The 23,893-nt window shown below is 54.6% G+C and overlaps 12 protein-coding genes across 12 annotated transcripts; 7 read left to right on the top strand and 5 right to left on the bottom strand.

Annotated features, from left to right (window-relative positions):
• Positions 1 to 2,916: 2,916 nt before the first annotated feature.
• DL89DRAFT_91069 (uncharacterized protein) lies at positions 2,917 to 4,300 on the top strand. The gene has a single exon (XM_040892242.1). It carries the CDS (start codon positions 3,107 to 3,109, stop codon positions 3,839 to 3,841), a length of 735 nt encoding a protein of 244 aa, XP_040746645.1. The 5' UTR covers positions 2,917 to 3,106; the 3' UTR covers positions 3,842 to 4,300.
• Positions 4,301 to 4,815: 515 nt separating this feature from the next.
• DL89DRAFT_274136 (Pkinase-domain-containing protein) lies at positions 4,816 to 6,932 on the top strand (the record flags this gene model as incomplete). The annotated part of the gene is made up of 3 exons (XM_040889145.1): positions 4,816 to 4,950; positions 4,979 to 5,797; positions 6,816 to 6,932. 3 exons carry the CDS (start codon positions 4,816 to 4,818, stop codon positions 6,930 to 6,932), a joined length of 1,071 nt encoding a protein of 356 aa, XP_040746646.1.
• A 1,978-nt stretch (positions 6,933 to 8,910) lies between these two features.
• DL89DRAFT_91062 (uncharacterized protein) lies at positions 8,911 to 10,341 on the top strand. The gene has a single exon (XM_040892241.1). The coding sequence runs from the start codon at positions 9,258 to 9,260 to the stop codon at positions 10,248 to 10,250; it is 993 nt and encodes a 330-aa protein (XP_040746647.1). The 5' UTR covers positions 8,911 to 9,257; the 3' UTR covers positions 10,251 to 10,341.
• Positions 10,342 to 11,376, top strand: DL89DRAFT_91084 (uncharacterized protein). The gene is made up of 2 exons (XM_040892243.1): positions 10,342 to 10,846; positions 11,030 to 11,376. Exons 1-2 carry the CDS (start codon positions 10,433 to 10,435, stop codon positions 11,081 to 11,083), a joined length of 468 nt encoding a protein of 155 aa, XP_040746648.1. The 5' UTR covers positions 10,342 to 10,432; the 3' UTR covers positions 11,084 to 11,376.
• Positions 11,377 to 11,636: 260 nt separating this feature from the next.
• On the top strand, positions 11,637 to 12,936 carry DL89DRAFT_265413 (alpha-1,2 mannosyltransferase KTR1). Its single transcript, XM_040886651.1, has one exon. The coding sequence runs from the start codon at positions 11,766 to 11,768 to the stop codon at positions 12,894 to 12,896; it is 1,131 nt and encodes a 376-aa protein (XP_040746649.1). The 5' UTR covers positions 11,637 to 11,765; the 3' UTR covers positions 12,897 to 12,936.
• A 440-nt stretch (positions 12,937 to 13,376) lies between these two features.
• On the top strand, positions 13,377 to 13,700 carry DL89DRAFT_220505 (cytochrome c; the record flags this gene model as incomplete). Its single annotated transcript, XM_040884458.1, has 1 exon — positions 13,377 to 13,700. The coding sequence occupies one exon, from the start codon at positions 13,377 to 13,379 to the stop codon at positions 13,698 to 13,700; it is 324 nt and encodes a 107-aa protein (XP_040746650.1).
• A 415-nt stretch (positions 13,701 to 14,115) lies between these two features.
• DL89DRAFT_255413 (glutathione S-transferase) lies at positions 14,116 to 14,833 on the bottom strand (the record flags this gene model as incomplete). The annotated part of the gene is made up of 2 exons (XM_040885342.1): positions 14,116 to 14,761; positions 14,793 to 14,833. The coding sequence occupies 2 exons, from the start codon at positions 14,831 to 14,833 to the stop codon at positions 14,116 to 14,118; spliced, it is 687 nt and encodes a 228-aa protein (XP_040746651.1).
• Positions 14,834 to 16,046: 1,213 nt separating this feature from the next.
• On the bottom strand, positions 16,047 to 16,774 carry DL89DRAFT_281902 (glutathione S-transferase; the record flags this gene model as incomplete). The annotated part of the gene is made up of 2 exons (XM_040889659.1): positions 16,047 to 16,498; positions 16,667 to 16,774. 2 exons carry the CDS (start codon positions 16,772 to 16,774, stop codon positions 16,061 to 16,063), a joined length of 546 nt encoding a protein of 181 aa, XP_040746652.1. The 3' UTR covers positions 16,047 to 16,060.
• A 443-nt stretch (positions 16,775 to 17,217) lies between these two features.
• Positions 17,218 to 18,169, bottom strand: DL89DRAFT_265415 (glutathione S-transferase). The gene is made up of 3 exons (XM_040886652.1): positions 17,985 to 18,169; positions 17,824 to 17,929; positions 17,218 to 17,762 (listed from the first exon to the last, which is right to left on the bottom strand). Exons 1-3 carry the CDS (start codon positions 18,005 to 18,007, stop codon positions 17,301 to 17,303), a joined length of 591 nt encoding a protein of 196 aa, XP_040746653.1. The 5' UTR covers positions 18,008 to 18,169; the 3' UTR covers positions 17,218 to 17,300.
• A 1,154-nt stretch (positions 18,170 to 19,323) lies between these two features.
• On the top strand, positions 19,324 to 21,066 carry DL89DRAFT_265417 (MFS general substrate transporter; the record flags this gene model as incomplete). The annotated part of the gene is made up of 1 exon (XM_040886653.1): positions 19,324 to 21,066. A coding segment is annotated over exon 1 (1,285 nt), but the record flags the coding sequence as incomplete, so codon positions are not given.
• A 312-nt stretch (positions 21,067 to 21,378) lies between these two features.
• DL89DRAFT_281905 (uncharacterized protein) lies at positions 21,379 to 22,866 on the bottom strand (the record flags this gene model as incomplete). The annotated part of the gene is made up of 2 exons (XM_040889660.1): positions 21,379 to 21,723; positions 21,810 to 22,866. Coding segments are annotated over 2 exons (1,402 nt in total), but the record flags the coding sequence as incomplete, so codon positions are not given.
• DL89DRAFT_309461 (kinase-like protein) lies at positions 22,566 to 23,816 on the bottom strand. Its single transcript, XM_040890948.1, has one exon. It carries the CDS (start codon positions 23,416 to 23,418, stop codon positions 23,020 to 23,022), a length of 399 nt encoding a protein of 132 aa, XP_040746656.1. The 5' UTR covers positions 23,419 to 23,816; the 3' UTR covers positions 22,566 to 23,019.
• Between the last annotated feature and the right edge of the window lie 77 nt (positions 23,817 to 23,893).

The following is a 23,893-nucleotide window of genomic DNA, read 5'->3' on the forward strand; positions in this document are numbered from 1 at the left end:
TCCCCGTCCCTTTTCGGCTGTGTATTGGCGAAGGGCATGGAGGAATGTGCCACGCATTGCGGCGGATCCCTGGTGCTCTATACTGCGACGCTCGGCTACTTTGCCTTTTTTCTCTTTCGTTGCTGCTGATAGTCGAGCCAGCCCAAAAACGGACTCCAGCATTTCCATCTTTGGGTATTATCCGCAATGGCCAGCGCGCCCAAGACCACCGTTTTCCAGTAAAGGGGGCGAGGATTCGCCAGAGGACAGATTCGGTCATAGTCGATCCTGTCCTACCGAACAGTATGCGACAAGCTGTGCACTGGACGGTGGAAAAAAAACCTGTTCCTGCTTTCCCCACAGCGCAGCCGCCGGTCGCCATAGGTCAACTGACCTATATGGCAGCCCGTCCACTCCGGTTGCCCAATGAGTCGCACATTGCGTCAGGCTCGTGGCAGGCATGGTTATAGCTCAGCTGCCAAGCGTGCTCTCCCCCCCAACATGATAAGATTAGTGTGAGCTGATCACGCCTTGACGAGCTCCTGCTGACTACTGCCAATGGCCAAATACACAGCTGGACGCCATCCTCAGGTGTACAGTAAACTCAATCGACTTCCCAGAACATCAGCCATGACGACATGCTGATTGCGAGACCCGGCAGCCTCGATTCGTGGTCCAGATCTTTGGGGTATGGGGGAGGAGCGCAAAACAGCTAATGTACCTGGGTCTTGGGTGATCTGGCTCCAGAGCCCTCCCCACCATTTTGTTGAGCTGAACTGGCTCGCAGTTGCGTGACAGTGTGGGCTGCCTTTTTTTTTTCAACAGGTTCCACTGTTGGCCGGCTGCGGCGCTGGCTCGGAGGATGTGTGGCAGAGGAAATTGTTGCGCACTGTCAAAGCCCGCACCTGCATAATCGACTGCACGCTTATCGGCCCCTAGTGGCGCTCAGGCATTATCAGTCCTACAGGGGAATCTTCGGGGATTTTTTCTTTCTGATAATGCGCCGAAATAGTCTGCTGTTCCATGTGTTGATCCTGTCCAACTAGAGACACTGAATAGCAATTCTGGTGTGGGTATACGGCGAATATACAGATCGGCTACAAAAAAGCTGCCTTTCAAAGAGCTCCTCGCAGATAAGGGAGCCGTAAAAGTAGCAGTAGACCGCTCTGTCCTCCCGTTCTATAGCGTGTTCTGTCACAATTAATACGGGCAATCTCCAAACAAAAGACGCCTCTGTGCGTCTCAGAAGGATTGCTAGATCGTGGACAGATGGCGGTCACGAGTGTCGGAATGTATCTGGTACCAGGTGAGGTTGGCGTTCGATGACAACTAGCCGTGATAGCGAACGATCTGCTGCTCACATATGCTAATGTGTGGGGGTACATCGGCGCATTTGCATCGTGTGCGGGTGCGACCATATCTGCTGTTGAAGCAGTAGTTCGTTGGTCGTTCGGGAACAATAGCACTCGCAGATGCGGGCTTCAGCATTCAATAGACCCCAGTGCCCTGGCTGAGGTATGTCCGCATATCTTGGTGGCAGTGCTATCCCATCGTTGCGACTCGGCTCGTGCTGAGCGGTTTGTGCCAGCCGGTCCGTCAACGGTAGTAAAGTGGTGGGAGATAGTGCTGCGCAGTTTTGGTAATTGAGCTGCAGCCCAGTGGCTGAAAAAAAAAAAAGGACACTCTGAGTTACTATTAGGGTCCAGGATCGTTCTTTGGGCTGCTGCAATCCGGTTTTGCCTGCTGTGCCATGTTGCCCTGGCGGTATATGATGTATACACCAGCCATATAGCATTGTTACAATAGCGGCCCTGCTCGAGGCCATTGCAAGAATCGGAATGCGTGCTGTTCACAGTTGCACGCCCTTTTGTACAAGACACTATGCCAATGCACCATAGAGGAAAAAGGTGATCCCCATTGCTCCCGTGACATGCTAGCCAAAGTGTATACTGCACACATCGGCTAGTGGTGCGGCCGGGTGGTTGCAAGCAGAGTATGCAATGCACCCACCATGGGCAGTGCAGGATGCCGCTCACACCCAAAGAGCCGCCATCTTGTCCTTGTTCGGCCGCTCCCTTCTTCACAGGAACCTATAAAATCATTTCGACACTTTTTTCTTTGTTTGCTGGTCAATTTACTTTTTTGCATAGCTGTGGAAAAAGGACCCGCATATAGGTGGAACAAAACCGGCACTCCTGCTCGCTCTCTCCACTGGGAAACAAAGTATACTATTACACCGGTTCTCTGCCAAACGTTCCCCTCCCCCGCCTGAGGACTCCCAGCTTGGCACAGACACTTGGCTTGCCCATCTCCATTAAACCGCTTTTCCTCGTCTCAAACAGCAGGCGTGTATTATTATCCAGATTCTTGTTTCGCCTTTTCTGCCTGTTTCTAACCGTGTCTCATTCGCAGCGCTGGTGTTTCTTTTGTACCTCCCGCTCATTCGAACGCACTTTGCTTTTATTCCATTCTCGTTTACTCTCAAACCCAGCTGCTCTCTTATTTATATTACCAGGCGCGAAAAATTAACTGCTGCACGAGGGGCCAGACTGAACAAGGTATGTACAATTAATTTTTTGTAGCCCGCTGTGGGCGCACCCAGCGCACAATTAATTTGCAGAGGCTCGGACGCTTGCATCTGGCGGAGCTGACCTGGCTCTGGCAGAGCCGCTTGGTCTGTGAGCTGCTTTGCTACCAGAATTTGGTTGGGTTTGTCCCACGCTTATGCGCTTCCCCGACAGCCCACTGCTGCCCATTGCCATGCTATCTTCGGCCTGGCGGACACTGATATGCTGCCTTTAATCTCTCTACAACACTGCCATTGAAGCCCAGAGAACAAAAATCTGGCTTTGGGATTGGTGCTTTTAGAGTGCTGCCTGGCTTTTTTAGAGCCCTGGACCTGAAGATCCTGTCGATTTTTGGCATACTGTTGTGTTGCTTTTTTCTTTTTCACCCACCCAGATATTTACTGCAGCAGGATTCAGACACACTCGTGTTTACGCTTTTCCCATCTCGAAGCAGTTTTCTCAGGCTATTTTTGTATTTTTCTCTGCCAAGAATAGGCTGCTGGACGGCGCAAACAACAACAGCATAGACACACATCGCGAACATCGCCGACCCAACAGAAATGGACACAGGAACGAATATCCCGCATACATTGCGGCATCTCCTTTCCAAGGGCGCCACCTCAGCCCAGCAGCAACAACAGCAGCAGATGTACGAAGAGTACCAGAACATGCAGTCGCCAATGTCAGTGTCGGCAACACTGCCTGCGTCGCAGGCGTCGCTAGGTAGCAAGCTGACATCCGTGGGCAGCTCGGGGAACCTGAAGACAGGCGGGTCGCTTGGTGCATGGCTCACCAAATATCACCTGCGCCCCAATCTAAGCCGGTCGTCTGTGGGCAATCTGAGCGGTGGGCCGAGCACAAATTCGCTCTCGTCGCAATCAACAACATCGATGAGCGGGCGCACACATGTAGACGCAACAAAGGTTCTGTTGGCAAACAAGCAGCAGCAGGCTATAAATAGCAGCATGGCTTATGCGGCGTACATAACCAGTGTGGAGACGCGCGAGCAGACGGGCGGCGGGCTGCGGATGGGCCGCAAGAAATACCTCGTATATCGAATCCTTGTCACCGGCCGCGCGGGGCAGTGGTGGATTGCGCGCCGGTACAACGAGTTCACTGACTTGCACCAGGCACTGAAGCGCGCGTTTCCACAGCACGCAGTCCACTGGGCCGAGCTCCCAGCCCGTCGGCTCATTGGCGGTCGGGGCGCATCGGCTGACGCTGCCATGCAGAGACGCGAGAAACTCAATCCTGTTCCTGAAATCGCTGACCAACGACAGCGAGGTGTGCTATAGCGAGGCGGTGCAGCGGTTCCTGCGTGATGCGCAGCTGGACGCCGAGTCGATTCCGTTGCAGGAGCGCGTCGATGGGGTACGCGAGTCGCTGAAGATGCATGGGCAGCTGGAGTTTGACAAGCAGAGCCCAACAAGCCTGGCTAGTCCGAATCGCCCGCCGCTGCCGCAAGGGTGGGGTGCAGATGTGTCAGTGGCAGGCGAGGGGCAACAGCAGTATGGTATCGGAAAGATGAAGTCGATGCCGGTGCTCAGCCATGCTCAACAGGAACAACAGATGCAAATGCAGCAGATGCAGCAGATGCAGCAGATGCAGACGCAGATACAAATGCAGCTGAGCCCACAGAGCTTTGTGTTCGCCGTGCCGTTGGCCGAGGAGCCACAGCTTACCGACCTGCCCCAGGGATACGCAACAGTAGGCGCAGCAGACGGTCGAGACGCGCAGCAGGCGCGTGGAATGCGTCGCAAAATCTCGGATCCGATGGAGTACGCGACTGCAACCAGCCGAGAAGCGACCCAATGCCACGATGCCAAGCTCGATGCGCAAAAAGTACGGGCTGCGCAAAAATGTGCAGTACCGCAACGAGCCGATGCCGCAGACACTGATGACCGATGAGCAGCTGGTGCAGGCGGCGCAGGAGGCCAAGGCGAAGATTGCAGCAATGAACTGGGAAAACGACTATGTGATGGTCGACGGAGACGCCGTGCGCGAGGCTGCACCGACACTTCGCTCGTCCAGCATCGAGAGCGATATGGATGACTCGATTGGCAGAGCGAAGCGCGGACGCAATATCCTGAATCTCAAGCGCATACCGCTGGGCGGTATCGGTAAGACCCGGGCGCTGGCAAGTGAGGACCCTGCGGTGATATCCGATAAGCTGAACCGCCGCAGCATCAGGCGTGCATCCATGGCCATCAACGATGTTGGAGCGCTGGAGCGCGACATTGATGCCGATGGCAGCGAGCGGTCACCCAATATGTCTGGCCCACAGCGGATCAGCCTCGACGACTTCCATCTCCTCAGCGTCATCGGCAAGGGCAGCTACGGCAAGGTCATGCTTGCCCGCTACAAGGACACCGGCAAGGTCATGGCCATCAAGGTCATCTCCAAAGTCGAAGCTGCGTGGCCGTCCCAACGAGATCCGCCGCGTGATGGCAGAGCGCCGTGTCCTGGAGCGCACTGTGCAGCACCCGTTCCTGGTCGGTCTGCAGTGTGCGTTCCAGACAAAGGAGAAGCTGTACTTTTGCCTCGACTACGTCAACGGTGGCGAGCTGTTCTTCCACCTGCAGCGCGAGCGGCGCTTTGCAGAGAACCGTGCCCGATTCTATGCTGCCGAGATCACCTCGGCGCTGGCGTACCTCCACGGCATGGATGTCGTGTACCGCGATCTGAAGCCCGAGAACTGCCTGCTGGATGCGCGCGGGCATGTGCGTATCGTCGACTTTGGGCTGGCCAAGGAGGTCGGTCCGATCGTCTGGCGCACGGAGGGGTCTGCGCTGTACTCGGTGGAGGAGGGTGGCAAGACAGCCACGTTCTGCGGCACGCCAGAGTACCTGGCACCCGAGGTTCTGCTGAGACAGAGCTACGGCAAGGAGGTCGACTGGTACTGCCTCGGCGCTGTTCTCTACGAAATGCTAACTGGTTTGCCGCCATACTACGACCAGGACAATAACGTCATGTACCAGCGGATCCTGCAGGATCCCCTGCGATTCCCAGCGACACTGCCGCCGCCGCTACCTGGAAACGGCACTGCTTTCCCAGGAACAAACATGATGGCAGCTAACCACATTGGGCGGCTCGCGCAGGACTTTGTGTACCGGCTGATGGAGCGTGATCCGAAGAAGCGCCTGGGAGCCGGCGTGTTTGGCACTGAGAACGTCAAGCGCCATGCATTCTTCTATGGCATCGACTGGGGCAAGATCTACCGCCAAGAGTACGCGCCGCCATTCGTGCCCCAGGTTAGCTCGATCTTTGACCTGAGTAACATTGACCCCGAGTTCCGCAACGAGCCGATTCCAGCCTCAGTCATTGCTGAAGGCCAGGTGGATATCCTGGCAGAGGCGGCCGAGGCTGAGCGCAAGGCTGAGCTTGAGATGCAGTCGAAGCTTGCCGCGTTCCCGTCACCCGTTACGGGTGGAACACAGAACAGTCTGTTTGGCGAGTACGGTGGTATGGCCCGCACATCCCTTAGCAACGACACAGCCGCGTCGACGCTGAGAGGCACAACTGGCAGCGATGCTGAGCTCGATGCCACCATTGATGCGTTCCAGGGCTTTTCGTTTGTGTCACCCTGGGTCGATGCGCCGCCGGACAGTGACTGATTCGGCGTATTCGCCTCCCCTATTTTTCTCCTTACCATTCTACGTACCTGTATGTCAGCCTCCCAAGTGGGTCCAGCTCTTGTTGTTTATTATTAGCTTATGTCACACATCATATTATCGCATTATGTTTAAACTCTATATTGATCATTATGCAAGAAATGCTGCCATTAGCAGCTACAAATCTACCCTTTGCCATGCTTCTTGTGGTGGTCGTGGCGTTGATGATTGTTGCCATCATCGACAATCACGACATGGCTCGAGCTGCGGTGGTCAACAATGAACAGCCCGCTGTTCTCGAACGAATTCTCTGTATCCTCGCGAAGCCCAGCTACATGCGGATTAATCGCAGGCGTGGGCGACGACGATATACGCGGCGAGTGTTCGGTGGACTCGGTCTGGTCGAAGCTCAGAGAGCGGTTTGCAGGCTGACTGCCCGATTCCGGAACAGACAGAGTCTGGGACGGCACTTTCTCGGTAATACCGGTATCGAATTCAATGGCGGTCGGCGGTAGAAGTATCGGCTCTGGCATGACCACGCCATCCTCGTTGTCATTGCCAGTGTTGGTTTGCCCCTGTGTGGCCGCGGCAGCGACGGCGCTTCTCGCGCCACTGCGCAATACCGCCCTTGATCGACACATGGCTAGACTGGTTCCAGATGGAGCTGGCCGAGACGCTAATCGTGGTTTTGACACGTTTGCCCATGAGGACCAGCGGGATAGTGACACCATGGACTAGGACGGAGCCAAAGACGATCATACAGACGACCGGGTAGACAAGCTTCTCGACGCGCCCGCCATTGCTGTCGTCGTGATCCTCGAGCTGCTTCACTGTCTCGATTGAGTAAAAGATGGCTGAGACACCGATCGGCCCAAACCAGCCAGCGAACAGAGCCTCCTGCCATGTGCGCACGGCCGAGATCAGCTTGTATGAGGCCATGAGGATCGGCAGCCGACGCAGAACCATGATCAGCAGAACAACCACAAAGATCCGCCACGGCTCAAGCATGTTGCCCGACGTGTACTCGTGCCAGGGGATCACAGCACCAAAGTACATGAAAAACGACATGGACAGCAGCCCGTTGACAGTCTCCTGTAGTCCGGTGTCCTCGGTCTCGACGCGGAACCAATCGTCCCAGGTGAACGAGTTGCCGGCGACAAAGCAGCACAGAATGTCGTCAGTCCCGATGATTGTGCAGACACCGACCAACAACAATGCCAGCGTAATGGACGATGACAGGAACGACTCCTTGTCCACCCACCCGGCTGTCTCCGCATACCGCAGTGCTTTGCGGCCAACATATCCAGCAATGACGCCGATGACGACAGACAGCGCCACCTGATATAGCCACGTCGAATATACCCATGTGCCTATGGCCTTGCCGCCGCCGAGGCGCATTATATACAGGGCAAAAAACAGGAACGGATAGCCGAGCCCGTCGTTGGCGCCGCTCTCTGCGGTCAGAATGTTGCGCAGGCGCACCGGGACGTGTGTTTCGGCAAAATTCCCCTTGAGGATCGCGTTCGCCAGGACCGGATCGGTGGGCGCAACGCAGGCGCCGATTGCCAGGGCCCGGATGAATGTTAGGTTGAATGCAATCATTATGATGACTGAGCTAATCAGCCACATAATCGACATGATGGGCAGCAGCAGTATCGTCATGGGCTTCCATTCCTTCAGCAGGTACTTTTTGGGCAACGTCACACCCGCAATCATCACTTCGATCGCGAGACAGTAGCGGCTGAACTCTTGGGTGAGCTGGAATTCATTCGAGGACCAATGGGCTGGATCGACCCAGTTCAGGACCTGGGGGCCGATGATGATGCCGTACACCATGGCCAGCAGGGTCTCCGACAGAAAGAGGCGCTCCTTGGTGATCAGCGACGAGAGGCCAAGGACGAAAATGAACCCGCCAACCAGGGCGGGCGTGACTTGTGTCTGGTCAGTATGGATAGAGATCTCACCCATGCAAGTGGCAACAGAAATACGAGACTAAGGGGCTAGCTGGTCTTTGAATCCCACGAGCGGGTGCGGATTGGAGTCTTGTGGAGACGGGCGTAGCGCTGGCGCGACAAACCGGCAAAAATAATTAAATAGCAGTAAAAAAAAAGAAGAGAAAAGGAGGAGAAAGGCGTGGGGAGGCTAGTAGGGCTGGGCCTTCTCTCTGGCAAAGACTCTGAGATGTGTGCTGGAGATGTGGTGGTAACCGCAGGTTACAACAACGCAGACTGAAAATAATAAACTTGTCCTCCGCAAAGCCGCCGGATGTTGCGTGGGGGCAGGAGGTAGGAGCGAACGAAGCCTTGAGCGGGTGCAGTTGGCTGCAAAATACACGTAAATCGTGGCTTCTAGGTCCTCAGGTGAACAGCGTGTATTCGAAGAAAGTAAACAACCAGCAGCGTATATCCTATACTGGAGGCGAATAAAGAAAATATGATTCTAGCAGTGTGCCGCTGACGTCGGTGTGGCTCCTCCGCCGCAGGTCACTTCTTTTTATATGCGAGCGGGCAGTGGCATGCAAATCAAGCTCGTCACGAAATATTTCAACATCCACTAAGCGGAACCCCCAAACTGCGCCTTGGATGCCTATGTTCTACACCAATGGGTGTGCTCCTGGTTATGTACTTTGCAGAGGGCACCGTGCCAATTTCTCCCACTACTACTGAAAGAGAGGAGACAGGGTGCAGAAACATGGCAATTTCCTTTGCTTGCAAGTCAGTGCGTAGAATTCCTATGAAGAGTGTTCCATGAAGCTAAGGGCATCATGGTAAAGCTCGCCGCTGCCATATCCATCCATATGCTTGCAGCACCACTGGCTATTAGGGTATCTCTTGCGCCAGCATCGCCGGCCATCATTGCCCCACATAGAAAGGCGAAGCTTCCTCTGTTCTGTGAAATATGTGCAGACGCAGGTTGCTAAAGACGCAGTCAGAGCAAGGGAAGGCCCCACATTGATGGACCCTTCGCTGCGATTCGCTGGCTCCTTTGGCCGGGAGTTCACAAAAGCAGGCACTAGGGCGATTGCTGGGAGTTTTCTGGCACGTGGACTTTATCTCCATGACTTATTTTTGTGCTCTTTGACCCACCCAATTTGTTGCAAATGCAATGTTCTCTGGAGAACAGCACAGCGGGAAAGGCAGCGGCTCCGACGACATTCACGCTGTGCGTCACACGTCCTGACGGAGGGGCACAGGTAGGCTCGGCAACCAGCATCACGGAGCTGTGCGTCGAAGGAGGCGACGGGTTTGCGCAGGCAGTCGAGCAGGCCCTCGACGAACGAGCGGACAGCGCAGGCAGCGTCTGGCTTGATGTCTCGTCGCCATCAGCTGCAGACATCATCTGCCTGGCACAGATATTTGATATGGACAGCACGACAACAAGCGACCTGCTTAGCGGAGCTGGCAGCGGGAACAATGCCGCAACGTCTCAGCAAAATGGGCCATGGCCAGCATGCCAGGTCACTAGCCGTGCCTTGTACCTGTGCTGGCAGGAGACAATCGCCACTGAGGCTGGCCTGGGGCAGTACCTTGTCAAGGGCACGGTTCCAGGGCAGATCGACACAGCGCTGGAGGGTCATGGGCACGGGTCGTGGTGGGCGGCCGATCTAGTGCCCGTGCCACAATGGCTTATGCCGAGTGCGTCAAAGGCCGTGAGCGGCTATCACATGAGCACTGTCGTCAAGATGATGGTTGATGGCTCTGTGGGCGCGTCGGATGCCGAGGTCGAGCGGATGCGGCAGCAGTACGTGCAGCAGCTGCTTGGATTGCTGGACAGACCGCGCAGACGGGACACATCTGGCTTGCTGAGCGCAATCCGCCGCTGGGGCACCCGGTATGAGCGATGGGCGGGACTGCTGGGCAGATCCAGGGCAGACCTAGGAGGACAGTCAGGCCGATCCTCTGATTTTGTAGGCGACATACTTGGCGTGACACAGGCGCTTGTTGGTCGCGGCACCGTGCAGGTGTGGGTGCAGGGCCCGATCGTCCTGACCTTCCACCGCGAGCCGTCGCAGGCGATCAGCGATATTCAGAGAGAGCTAGGCGGAGATTGCACGGCCTGTCAGCCCCGACAGTATTCTGCACGGCCTTATTGAGCACTGGGCGCACGCGACCAGCGAATGTCTGCCTGTGCTGGAGCGCTTAGCGGACAAACTCGACCACGACTTGACGCGGCCGGTCGAGGGCGCTCTGGTTGAGGCATCGCAGTGGACTCCAGTTATTGTGCGGTGCCGCAAGGTTGCCTTGGCGCTGCTGCGACGCTGCCAGGAAAACGAGTATGTGCTGGCGCAGCTCTGCCGGCACATGCGCGACAGGCAGTCTGGCAGCTCGAAGAAGGCACAGTTCAGGGCCAAGCGCCCACCCAAAATTCCTGCGCTCTGCCAGCAACACCCAGTCCATGACGGCAGCATCCGGCAAGCGCATCGGTATGCGGGCCATCGCGCAGTTCAGTGAGGAGAGGCGCGCCGAGACCCTGGCAATGCAGTGCTTGCGGGCGCGCGATTCATGGGCGCTCTACAAAAAGGCGGAGGTGCGCCTGTCGCGCCTACATCGGATACTGCTCGACCGCCAATGCCTGCGTGTGCTGGCTGTCGCCCACAAAATCCACCAGCGCTTTCGCTACCTGGTTATGTACGAGGTCATCTATCTGCCGATGGAGCTGTGGAATAACCTGGACAACATGAACGGCATTGCGACGCCCGGCGAGCTGCAGTGCGGGCATGATAACGTCGACGATTTTTACTGGGCGCTTATCGGTCTGCTCCTGTGGGCTGGTGCGGCAGGACTGCTGTATTCGGTCTACTCGCGGTTCTTTGCGCCCACTCTAAACTCGCGGCGTGTCAAGAACATCCGCGACATGCAGAGTCGCCGGCAGAAATACCAGAAACGACTCCAGGAAATGTACGAGCAATCAGGCTTGGCCCGGTGATGCGACACTGCAAACGCCATGTAATCCTGTTTTTCTACTATCGCTGCATATCCATGCAGGTTGTAATAACATGTCCAACCTCGTGCATGTGCATATCCAGATACTTTTATGCCAACATCCATGTGGTAGGGTGCACATCGCCTAAATTTGCGTAAAACGAGCCGGTTGCTATTTTCAAAGCCAAGCGGGGGATGGTTTCTGGGTAGGTGACGAAAGGGGGTTAGAAAAATGATGTAATTCATTCTCGCACTACAACAAGCATTTTCTGTGCTACTGTCCCACCTCGACTTGCCTGTAGACAAGCAAAAAAAGGATGAGGGAGAGAAAAATAGCCTGCCGCCTTCAGAAGTATGCAAGGCAGAGGCTGAGGCCCACAGTGCGAGAAGATTGCGTTTCTGCTAGAGGAGCAGCAGCTAACTGCTTGGGGCCCAGTGTTGCCCTCCATGAGTGTAGTCCACATTGTGCGCCCGACAGCTGGGCACTTGTGTCACTGCCAACATCAACTCATGCAAAAGCGGCCACGAATGGACGAACCACACCACCGCTTTTTCCACCCCCTCCCTCGCAAGAACAAGGAAAGTAGAAGCGAGCTTCTCTTCCCTTCTGCCTTTCTTGTCCGGTATATACTCCCAAGCCTTATTATTTTGTAACCGTCTAGCGACAGGAGTCTCTATACTCAACCATGTTGACAATGCGCAGTCCGATCCTGCGCTACGTGCTGCTGGCATTTGCGATTGTCACACTCTACGGGCTGTTCCAGCACAGCTACCAGGACAAGCTCAACCTCAAGCCATACGAGCGCGCGGTCAGCTACCAGCCAGGCGACCCGAAGCCCGTCAAGGCGTGCTTCGTGGTGCTGGCGCGGAACCGGGATTGGTTCTCGCTGCGCCAATCAATGAAGCACATGGAGGACCGGTTCAACCACCGGTACAACTACCCGTACGTGTTCCTGAACGACGAGCCGTTCACCGACGAGTTCAAGAACATGACGCAGTCGATGACCAAGGCCGAGGTGCTGTTTGGCCAGATCCCGCAGGAGCACTGGTCGTACCCGGACTGGATCGACCAGGAGAAGGCACGCGAGGAGCGCAAGAAGATGCAGGACAACAAGGTCATGTATGGCGGCAACGAGTCGTACCGCCACATGTGCCGCTTCGAGTCCGGCTTCTTCTACCAGCACCCGATCATGCAGCAGTTTGAGATGTACTGGCGCCTAGAGCCTGGAATCCAGTACCTGTGCGATATCAACTACGACCCGTTCCTGTACATGAAGCAGCGCAATATCAAGTACGGCTGGACCATCGGCATCTACGAGCTGATGAACACCGTGCCGACACTGTGGAAGTCGGTCAGAAAGTTCATGGAGACGCACAGGGAGCTCATTCCCGAGCACAACTCGCTGTGGTGGGTGTCGCGCGACAACGGCACCACATACAACGGCTGCCACTTTTGGTCCAACTTTGAGATTGCCGACCTGTCGTTCTACCGCGGCGAGGCGTACTCCAAGTTCTTTGACTTTTTGGACCACGAAGGCGGCTTCTTCTACGAGCGCTGGGGAGATGCCCCGGTGCACTCGATTGCCGCTGCCATGTTCCTGCAGAAGGAGGAGGTCCACTGGTTCGAGGACATCGGATACCTGCACCCAGGATGGCAGCACTGTCCCAGTGGCGACGCATGGCTCAAGAACCGCTGCACCTGCGATGCGTCGGACAAAGACAAGACCATCACTAATGCCGGCTGGGGCAAGTGCTCGCACGAGTGGAAGCTGCTGCCGGATACGCCAGAGCACCTGCGCAAGGCGCGCGTTGACTAAATTAATTGCCTGTTTCTTGCAAATAGAACGATTCAACCCTTGTTTGCGCCGCACACGCTGCCTGTTTTCATTGCAATCAGCGCGATGAAATATCCTGGCTGAGACCGATTATTCCGGTCCGTCCACATGCCGGATATCCCGCCGGTCTGCGCTCAGCTCGCCCTTCTGCCTAATTCTCTCTGCACTTCTGTACTCCCCTCCCCCGGTTGCCCCGGAGCCCAGAGTGCGGCTGCAATGACTGCAGCTTCCAGCCTTTCGCTCTAAACAAAAGGCAGTGAAGGCCGCGCGGTACTGGGAGCAGTGATCTCTGCAAAAGTTCAAGTGAGAAAAAAATTAACACCTTCCGGGTCGAGCCGGTTGCTTACGGAGATCAAGTGATTTATTTGCCGTCTATAAAAGATAGGCGATTCGACCGGCGTCTCGAGCCCTTCATCTTATCTCCCAACTTTTTTCTTCTCGTAGACTATCACTATCACAAAAATGCCTTTCGCCGAGGGTAACGCTAAGAACGGAGCCAAGCTCTTCAAGACGCGCTGCGCCCAGTGCCACACCGTCGACGCTGCTGGTGCCAACAAGGTCGGCCCCAAGCTGCACGGCATTTTTGGCCGCCAGTCGGGTACCGTCGAGGGCTACCAGTACACTGACGCCAACGTCAAGGCTGGCGTCACCTGGACCGAGGACTCGCTGTTCGACTACCTGGAGAACCCGAAGAAGTACATCCCGGGCACCAAGATGGCGTTCGCTGGCTTCAAGAAGGCCAAGGACCGTAACGATGTTGTCACCTACCTCAAGGAGGCCTGCTAAATTATATAGGCAAGCATCTGTTTCCACCACCCCACTCGTAAATTTAGAATAAGAAGTCCTTCGTCGCTTCCTTGACCATGCCCGTTGATGGCGGCACCGTGGATCGGACGCTGCAGCTGCCTCTTTGGCGCCGTGCAGCCCTTGCCGCGGCTTCTCGTTGCAGAGCCGAGATAAGCGCAGGATATGTGCAATTCCTTGTGACGGTGGTTTTCTCCATGACTTTGCAGTGGCCTTGCGGACCGCAATTTTTCCCCAACATCGGACAAGCGTCGTCCCTCCCCACACCCGCGCCCCAACAATATCGCAGAGGTAGCAGCGCAAATGGCAAATGGTTTCGATCTCAAGGAGCGTGATTATTGATCACAATATTATTTGATCTGGGTTATTGAGACTTGCTGATCAACGGTCTGGCAGTTCAGTCTGTGGCAGTTGGAGCGACGAACTTGGCCGCCGCCTTGATGATAGTCTCGTCGGCGGGCTGCACGCGAGTGAATTCGGGGTGTGCGTAGATGGCACCGACCCACCTATTGAACGCAGCATACTCGTCGGTCTGAGGGAGAACAAACCCGCGGTAGTGCTTGGGTATAACCAACAGGTTGTTGACGAACGAGGCAGTGTTGACCTCGACAATCGAAAACCGATCTCCGAGCCAGAACGGGCCGCCCTTGCCGCTGGTGCTGGTCCACTGCTTGGCCAACGCATCGTTGACCTTCTTAATACCATCAAGCAAGGTGTCGCTTGCCTGTTTCTGCTCCTCGGTAGTCTTGGCCATCAGGAGCTTAAAGGCGGTGGTGTTGATGTTCTGGCTGAACAAATCGACAAACTCTGTGGTCTTCGTGTGCTCAGCAGGGTCATCGGGCAGCAGCTTTGCCTCGGGGAACTCGCTGGCGATGTATGCGGTGATGTCCAGAGATTCGGTCAGCACGGTGCCGTTGGGCAGGCGCAGCGAGGGCACGGTCAACTTCGGGTTGATCTCGCCATACCAGGCTGGCTTGTCGGCCAGATCGATGTCGATACGCTGATGCGGCACCTTGGCGATGCTAGTGGCGCGGAATTGCGCGCTGTGCGTAGGGACAGTGGGCAGCGACATACAGCGTATAGCCGTTTTCGAGGAATGGGGCGGCGAGCGACATATTCTGTTATGCAGGTAGACGTGATATGGCAGCAGGAGTGTATAGAAATGAGTTGGTGGAATTGAATAAGATACAAGTGAGATAGTGACGAGTGCACTTTCGCGTGGCTGAGATAGGACTAGCATTTATAGCACAGCCGATGACAAATAGTGGATACAAAATAGTAACCCCTAGAATTCTGGAATTACTAATCACGCCCTCGTCACCGACCTTGCACCGGAGCAACTCCGGTTTAGGGCAGGCTAGTGAATTGCTTTTTTTTTTTTCACCAAGCGACTGTGCTTGGGATACTGCCCATGCTATTTCAATCCTATCTTGCGAGCGCAATGTTGGCCTGCTACTTGTTATGCTGCTAAAGTAGTCTTCAGGATCCGGTGCCCAAAGAGGTGCGTAGCAACACCCTTGACTTGAACTTGTAATTCCTTGTACCAGGCAAGGGTCCATTTTCCAAATCTGATTCAAAGAGCTAGAACGATACTCATTTTGTGGTCAATGTGCGCAATGCACATTTTTGAGAAAAGCAAAAAAAACCGACAACTTGCTGAGAGCTGCTAATATCCTTGTTCAGGTATTTATTTCTCCATGACATGGCTGTATAGTTCAGAGCAATGAGGACAAGGCAATGGCTGCTACTGTAGCGATGGAGCTATATGGTTGGCATCCATGCTCCTACTTTTCCATGTGTCAGGCTGTCAACTATTGCTCTTGATCTGTTCTAAACGAGAGATACAGGGCTTGTGAATAACGATACTAGACTACAAATTCCTTCATCAAATCGAGAACGGTCTTATCTGGGGTCTGAAACCCGGTATAGACTGGTGCTGAGTAAATGCGACAAAGACTTGCTTACAAATCAAGGAATTCTTCGGTGGCAAAAGTATATTTGCATCCTCTTCTGCTTACAAATGGCTAGTCTTTTGGATAAAGAGGACGCTTGTCTGCGCATTGTCTTCTACTGGTATATTCATAGGCTATTTCGATAATGACGGCTCTGAGTGATCACCGAGATACAGAACCCAACTGGTCCCGTCCGTTACATTATTTCAACGAACATGAGCAGCGGTGAAAAAGGGACAGGAGTCCAATGTGTTTTGATTTATACACGTCGCAATTATACTGCCTTGTGTAGAATGCTTCAATTGGGCATCTTAGTATGTCTTTACCAGACTTGGAAATGTGTTTATTGGATACACATGCTGAAGCTGCGTGAAGTAGAAAATATAGTCTCTAATCCTCAGCAACATAGTTCTTCAGGGTGCTCACAACAGACGTGTCGGGCGTCTGGAAAGCAGTATACAGGGGATGCTGTGAGAATGCTGCCACCCACTTGTGGTATGCAGCATACTCATCAGTTTCGGGGATGACCAGTCCGCGGTAGTGCTTCGGGCCAGCAAACAGATTGACAAACGACACAGTGTTGACCTCGGCAAGCGAAAACTTGTCACCGAACCAGAACGGTCCGCTCTTGCCGCTTGGGCGCTCCCACTGCTTGGTCAGCTCGTCGCTGACTTCACGCAGACCGCTCAGAAGCTTCTGGATCTGCTCCTCCTGAGCGTCCTTGGTGGCAGCACGCAGAGATCCAAGGATATGCGGATTCACACGGCTGCTGAAGATTTCAACAAAGAGTCTCAGCTGGGCACGCTCGATAGCGTCGGTAGGGATCAGCTTGAGATTCAGGGAACTGGTCAGCGACAAACTCAGAGATAACGAAGGGACTCGATCAGAATTGTTCCATCAGGAGTACGCAGAGCTGGAACCTTGAGCTGGGGGTTGACGAGATGGTACCAGTCAGGCTTGTTTTGCAGGATCAATCTCGACGAGCTTGTGAGGAACCTTGGCAAATTCCAGAGCACGCAGAGCGCGCTGTGCATAGGGGCAAGCAGCAGTAGAGTAGACCGTGTAACCGTTCTCCTTGTACGGGTAAGCGATGCTGTCAGACATTGTTTAAAGAAGCAAGAGAGTTGGTGTCAATACGGTTGTGGATTGAAGTGCTCGTTGGGAGTGTACTGAAGCCCATGTAAATGATGAGGGGCGTGGTTTGACTTTTATATATGCTGCAGATATGATGGTGTCACTGCATTTGATTACAAATGCCTGAACATGAGAATGATCTTACCATCTGCAGAAGATATGTCGCAATTTCGAATGCTCCTGCCAAGATGTTGATCAACATGTTCTCCGCTGGAACAGTGAGCTGACAAACCATTTCTAGCAGCTATTTGAGTGTGCGGACTTGAATATTATCACTGGTTTCCTAGACAAAATCTAGTAGATCATTGGGTGTACGCCCTTCTCATTGGTAATCATATAGCATACTGCAAGCCTAATATTGCCGCCTGTACGAATAAATTATAACCTAATATATCGATATGCAGCATTTGAGACGTAAGGTTGTTATTTATTGGTTTCATAAATACTAATAAAACATGGACACATGGAGGTATTTTGTGTCCAAAGGTGTCTGCTTTCAGAGGATAAACTTCTTCATACCCTGCACAATAGCCTCGTCGGAGGACTGGAAAGCAGTATACAGGGGATGCTGCGAGAATGCCGCCACCCACTTGTGATATGCAGCATACTCATCGGTTTCGGGGATGACCAGTCCACGGTAGTGCTTCGGGCCAGCAAACAGATTGACAAACGACACAGTGTCGACCTCGGCAAGCGAAAACTTGTCACCGAACCAGAACGGTCCACTCTTGCCGCTTGGGCGCTCCCACTGCTTGACCAGCTCGTCGCTGACTTCACGCAGACCGCTCAGAAGCTTCTGGATCTGCTCCTCCTGAGCATCCTTGGTGCCGGCCCTCAGGGAGCCAAAAATATGAGGAATCACACGGCTGCTGAAGATTTCAACAAAGAGTCTCAGCTGGGCACGCTCGATAGCGTCGGTGGGGATCAGCTGAGATTCAGGGAACTGGTCAGCGACAAACTCCAGAGATAACAAGGGACTCGATCAGAATTGTTCCGTCAGGAGTACGCAGAGCTGGAACCTTGAGCTGGGGGTTGACGAGATGGTACCAGTCAGGCTTGTTTTTCAGGTCAATCTCGACGAGCTTGTGAGGAACCTTGGACAAATTCCAGAGCACGCAGAGCGCGCTGGGCAAAGGGGCAAGTAGCAGTAGAGTAGAGGGTGTAGCCGTTCTCCTCGTACGGGTAAGCGGTGGTGTCAGACATGGTAAAATCGGTGGGATTTAAAGATGGCCTAGTGATGTTGTCAGTGCACAAAGAATTGGTATGCTTTTTTCAAGAAGAAACGAAGACCAGCTATCACTTTATATATCTGGATGTGAGGGGTGACGACAGCAGCCAGTACGGTTTTATCGCAAATTCAGCAACATAGGGAGAACCATAGTGGTTGGATTTTCCTGTCCGCTACTGCTGACAAATAGCTCAGCGCCAAGGTGCAAACAGGACCATGTACATCGTGTATGTCGCAATCGCTCTGCTCTTGGAAGAAAGACTGAGCCGCATGTGCCTGGAGTAGACCACCGAGTCGACGAGCCAAACCAGAGCCAGCTTTTGATGGACACGAGCTGCATGTTTGCTATTTAAACTGATTGGCAGATGGCACGCGAACACCGAGCTCAAGCATGGGAATAATGGGAAAGGGAGGGATGTATGCGTCTACTAATATCTCCGAATTGCATTCTGATAGTAGCCGGCATTGAGGCACGGGCTTAGTGAAGAATGGGAAGGGGGCGTATAAATTGCCGCTGGCCCTCCTCGACATGGGAGAAAGCTGCTCTCTCCTCTGGCTAGAAAATTTTCCAACCACTATTCTCAGCATCACCCGGCAGACCCCGTGAGCTGCATCACACCCATACGGCTAATTGAATCCTATTGATACGGAGAAAAAACCGCAGTCCTTCTTTGACTTGCAAGCTCCTTCATTGATATGCGCTCCTTCTTTAAGCAACACTCTCCGTTTAGAGCCGTTCCCAACGATGTCCTGGAATCCAAGGTACAGAGCCAGCGATAAAGACACATGGCTTGAGGGCTCCCAATGGACAAATTCAGCAGGCAATGTCCTAGTTTAGTGTGCCCTCCCGATTGACCTTCCCCAGGCTTTTTTTATTGCTGCCTGCTTCCAAATTTCGCTCACACATTTTTCTTTTGGATCTCTAGAAACAGCTCAGTCCGTTACACAAGAATCACAAGCGAATCAAATAATGTAAACCTAGAGCGAAGAGACCCACTCAGTGTAAAACGGACAAGCCCACGCCGCTCTCCTTCACATTGCCCATTCTGACACTTCTGGTTTCTATATACTTGCTTTTCTTCAACTTAGGAGCCACCACAAGTGCAGCAAGCAGATCCTAGACCCGGCATACTCTGCATCAACCTGACAGATAACGACATGGCAGCGAGACCACCAAAGTTTGTGTTTTTCGTGGTGTTCTGCATTACAATCGGCGGGCTCTTGTTCGGCTACGACACGGGGGTGATTTCGGGCGCGCTGGTAGTGATCAAGGATGAGTGGGATCTGAGCACGACGCAGCAAGAGTTCATTGTGGGCGGGACAACGCTGGGGGCGATTGTGGGCGGGCTGTTCTCGGGGTACTTTGCGGACCGGTGGGGGCGGCGCGTGGTGACGTTTCTGTCCTCGCTGGTGTTTATAGCGGGAGCCTTGATCATGACGTTCTCCAACCACTACTCGATCCTGATTCTGGGCCGCGTGGTGGTTGGCTTGGCGGTGGGCGCGGCATCGATGGTGGTGCCCATGTATATAGGCGAGCTGGCGCCGAAGGAGTTCCGGGGACGGCTGGTGACACTGAATGTGCTGGCGATTACCGGCGGGCAGCTGATCGCATACCTATTGGCGTGGGCACTGACCGACGTGCATAACGGGTGGCGGTGGATGTTTGCGATTTCAGCGTTTCCGGCGCTGGTGCAGCTGTGCTGCCTGCCGTGGCTGCCCGAGTCGCCGCGGGTGCTGATCCGGCGCGGGCAGGAGGACCGGGCGGTGCAGATTCTGCACAAGGTGTACGGGCAGAATGTGCCCGAGAGCGTGATTGAGGATGAGCTTGAGAGCGTCCACCAGTCGATGCGGTCGGAGAACTCGAGCCGGTACCGGGACCTTTTGCGCCCGATCAACTTCCAGCCGCTGATCGTCGCCTGCATGCTGCAGCTGATGCAGCAGTTCTCGGGCTTCAACACAGTCATGTATTATTCGGCGACGATTCTGAAGATGGCCGGGTTCCCGAGCACCAAGAGCGCGACGCAGTTCTCGATTGCCATTGCCGCGACCAACATGATCATGACCATCGTGGCCATTATTATTATTGACAGGTTTGGCCGCCGCAAGCTGCTGCTAGTGTCCTTTGTGGGCATGATTGTCGGCCTGATTCTGCTGGGCATTGCCTTCATTTTCATTGTCGGATTGGTCAAGATCACCAAGGACTCGTGCGCAGAGTATGTGAAATGCGGGGCATGCACTCTCGATGACCGCTGCGGATGGTCGTCCGGAAGCAACGTCTGTGCATTCAAAACCGACAGGGCGTTTTCGGATCTCACGGGCAACTGTGAGTCCAAGACCACCAGGGATCGGGCCGGGACGTGGCTGGCGCTGGCATCGCTGATTTTCTACGTGGCATTGTATGCAGTTGGCCTGGGCAATGTGCCCTGGCTGGTGCAGTCGGAGATTTTCGCACAGGGCATCCGCAGCAAGGCCGGCGGATTTGCCACCGCCACCAACTGGGTGTGCAATTTCATTATCTCGATCACATACCTGACCATGACTCTGCATATTACTGCCTCGGGCACGTTCTGGCTGTATGCGGGCATTCTGCTGATCGGCTTTGCGTTTGTGTTCCTGATGGTGCCTGAGACCAAAGGGCTGAAGCTCGAGGATGTGCAGAGGCTGTTTACCGGCAACCACAAGCCGTATAAGCGCGCGGTGGCGACGCCCAAGCCGGCAGCAGATGATAGTGAAGTGGCTGGCGAAAATGCGCAAGGCGAGCGCGGCGATGTCATGGCAGCGTACCGCGGTGGCGACCATAGGAATGCCGATTCTGATAGCTCCGATGACCAGGGCACCTCTGCAGGTGCCTTTGGGGCGTCGGTCAGCAGCGGGTACCAGCCCAAGCAGTTCAAGACCAGTGTCACGACAAAGGCTGATGCCTGGATCCAGCAGACGGTACTGAAAACCGACAGAAACATCCTAGCTGTTTGCGCTGGGCTTTTATTAACAACATTGCTCAATTAATATAAATCTTCACGGGTCGGGCATCCTTTGGCAAGCTGGCTTGAAACACAAGACTCAAGAAGCTTGGGTAGGAATCCAGCAACATGATTATGTAGTGATGGTTTGAGTGGGTAGTATAAGCGTGTCTATGAGCCGCTTTGGCGCCCATGAACAGGGTGTGGGGGACAGGATAGAAAATAACTAGGATGTCATGTGCAGGTGTATGTGCATCAGGAACAGGAATGAGAATGACTTGGTATATGGACTGCCAGGAGGCAAATGAAAGGGTACAGGCAATTTTGTTTTTTGGACGAGCAATGCCAGCTACTGCTGGAGAGCAATGGGCCAACTGGTGGATTCTTCAGTGCAGCAAAGAGTTCGGAAAGGTGGTGCTGTCAGCATGCGGCCGAGGCACCGACTCATTCCCAGTAGCGTACTGTCGAGGCGCCCGGTTCGACTCCATATCAGCAATGGTCATCGATGGCTTCATCTTGCGTCCATGCGCATAAAACTCGTCGGCCGGGACCGCCGATGACTTGCGCAACTGCGGAAACACAACATTATTACTGCGCATACCGCCGACCGACTGCATGGGCCGGTGACTGGGGACGAACCGCAAAGGCGTGCGCCTCTGCTGGCCGGCTGGGATCGGCGGCAGCGGCTGCTGCGGGGCATTGCCCAGACTTAAATCAGAAAAACCGTAAAGCTGCCGGAGCTCCAGGCAATTGCGGCGATTTGTGTGCAGGAACCACCGTCCATTATGCCGGTTTGGGTGAACGACGCCGAGAAGACCGTGGCCTCGTTGAAGTTTGCAAATACCGGCGAGTCGCACTTGTCCTCGGATTCAGGTGGATTGAGCCGCGGCGCCACGTCGGTTCCCCGCGACACCAAATCAATCGACCGGCTCATGCGGCGCTGCGGCGGAGCATTGCCGGGCACTGGCGGCTTGGATACCATTTCATTGCTCACGGCGCTGAATATGCCAAAGCTTTTCTGGCGCTTCATTATGCTGCGGCGCTTCTCGGCCATAGTCAGCAATGGCGAAGTGTTTTGGCTGGCCGTGGATCCAGTATCATAGCCCATTGTCGGCGATGCGCTGGCGTTTGATGCGTCGCGGGACTTTTTGCTGCGCTGCCGGTCATGCACCATTTTGACGCAGAACCGGTGGGCCAGCTGGCGCTGCTCCGGCAGCATCATCTGCCATGTCAGTTTGTCCACCGGCACAATACTGGGCGGCATAATATCGGATGATGTCGAGGCGCCCAGCGTCGACGTGCTGCTGTTGTTCATCGGCGCACCCATGACCTGGGCCGTCTTGGGCCGCCCTTTCTGGGCTGTCTGCTTTGGTGCCATGCAGTCACTGTCCGACCGCGACGTCGTGCTCTTGCGGGTCCCCGAGGGGGCCACTGCTGCGTCCAGCGGGGTAAAGTTGATCAAAGTGCGGCCGTCCAGCCTCAGCTGCGCTAGGGGCACGCTGATGTTGGGCACAATATTAGCAAGCACAGTCGGCTGCTGCTTGGGCGGGCCGGCAGCCCTGGCAGCATCGGCGGCGGCGGCGTTGATTTCGCCGTGGGTATTGATGTAGTGCTTGAACTGCTCGTACTCGATATAGTCAAAGTTGTTGAAATCGCGCTCAATAACATCGTACTCGGGCGTCCGCTGCGCCCCCGTGACGGGCTTGAACTTGGCCCCGCGCTTTGTGCGCGCTGTCAGTGGCTCCTGCTCCAACAGCATCTCCTCGATATCGTGTGTGATGTCGAAGTTGGACTGCTCGCTGTCGGGCACAAACGGCGGGTCGAGCTGTCCTGGCTTCGAGCCGGTCCCAGTCGATTGTGCTGAAAAAGGCATGCTGCTTCAGTGCCTCGTAGCCGGAGCAGCCAAGGCGCTGCTTTGGGTCCTTCTCCTAGAAGCCCGCGCATGGCCGAGATGCACTCAAAGCTAATCCGCACGTCAGCGATAATCGGGAACTGCACCTCATCGTTTTGGATCGCCCGCTTTCAAGTCATTTGAGGATTTGCCGTGCCGGAATGGACGCTTTCCCGTAGACACATTCGTACATCACCACGCCCAACGACCACCAATCGACAGAGTACGTGTACCCGTGGCCGCTGACCAATTCGGGCGCCATGTAGTTTGCTGTGCCTGCCACCGAGTAATGCCTGCGGTCGTCCTGTATGCGTGTCGCAATGTTGAAGTCGGTTAACGCTACGTGGCCCTTGTCGTCCATCAGGATGTTGTCGGGCTTAATGTCGCGATGCACCACATTGTGGGTCGTGTGCAGGTAGTTGATCGCACATGCGATTTCAGCCACCCAGAACCGGATGACGCCCTCGACGAACCGCCGCCGCTGCATGTGGAACCGCAGATCGCCGCCCATCATCAGGTCCATGACCATGAACATGTCAAAGTCGTCCTGGAACGAGAACCGCAGGTTCACCACAAACGGGTGGTCGATCTCCTTCCAGAATGTCGCGCTCACGGATGATGTTCAGGTGCGCCTTGTTGCGGATGCTGTCGGCCTTGCTGATGTATTTGAGTGCATACAGCTTGCGCGACTCCTTGTGCTCGACGATCCGCACTTTGCCAAACGACCCGCGCCCGATGACGCGCAGCAGTCCCAAACTTGTACAGCCCGAGTCCTACTGTTGGTGAGTTTTTGCACAAAACAACAACAAAACCAAAACAAAAAGGGCTCAGTTTTAAAATAGGTCAGAAGACCAGGTTTGCAACCCGATATGACGATGCGTCTTGTGTGGATACACTGAAGAAAAATCCAGGCCATTCCTGTCCCCCTACTCCTTTGTTTGCACGTACCTTTGTCTGCTGGCTGCTTGCTGATAGAGCTCCCCATTCTGTATGTCTGCTGTCTATATGTC

The sequence above is a fragment of the Linderina pennispora genome, assembly GCF_002104995.1.
Source record: "Linderina pennispora strain ATCC 12442 chromosome Unknown DL89scaffold_2, whole genome shotgun sequence".
NCBI classification, from domain to species: domain Eukaryota; kingdom Fungi; phylum Kickxellomycota; class Kickxellomycetes; order Kickxellales; family Kickxellaceae; genus Linderina; species Linderina pennispora.

Bases quoted from the DNA above. Each gene is read 5' to 3' on its own strand.
- DL89DRAFT_309461 (XM_040890948.1), bottom strand. From the start codon at position 23,418: ATGTTCATGGTCATGGACCTGATGATGGGCGGCGATCTGCGGTTCCAC.
- DL89DRAFT_91084 (XM_040892243.1), top strand. From the start codon at position 10,433: ATGTGCTGGCGCAGCTCTGCCGGCACATGCGCGACAGGCAGTCTGGCA. The intron at 10,847-11,029 runs GCGACGCCCGGC...AGTCGCCGGCAG, and splicing joins TGGACAACATGAACGGCATT to AAATACCAGAAACGACTCCA.
- DL89DRAFT_91069 (XM_040892242.1), top strand. From the start codon at position 3,107: ATGGACACAGGAACGAATATCCCGCATACATTGCGGCATCTCCTTTCC.
- DL89DRAFT_91062 (XM_040892241.1), top strand. From the start codon at position 9,258: ATGCAATGTTCTCTGGAGAACAGCACAGCGGGAAAGGCAGCGGCTCCG.
- DL89DRAFT_265415 (XM_040886652.1), bottom strand. From the start codon at position 18,007: ATGTCTGACACCACCGCTTACCC. The intron at 17,930-17,984 runs GTACGAGGAGAA...CCCTTTGCCCAG, and splicing joins TCTGACACCACCGCTTACCC to CGCGCTCTGCGTGCTCTGGA. The intron at 17,763-17,823 runs GTTCCAGCTCTG...TTATCTCTGGAG, and splicing joins TCGTCAACCCCCAGCTCAAG to TTTGTCGCTGACCAGTTCCC.
- DL89DRAFT_265413 (XM_040886651.1), top strand. From the start codon at position 11,766: ATGTTGACAATGCGCAGTCCGATCCTGCGCTACGTGCTGCTGGCATTT.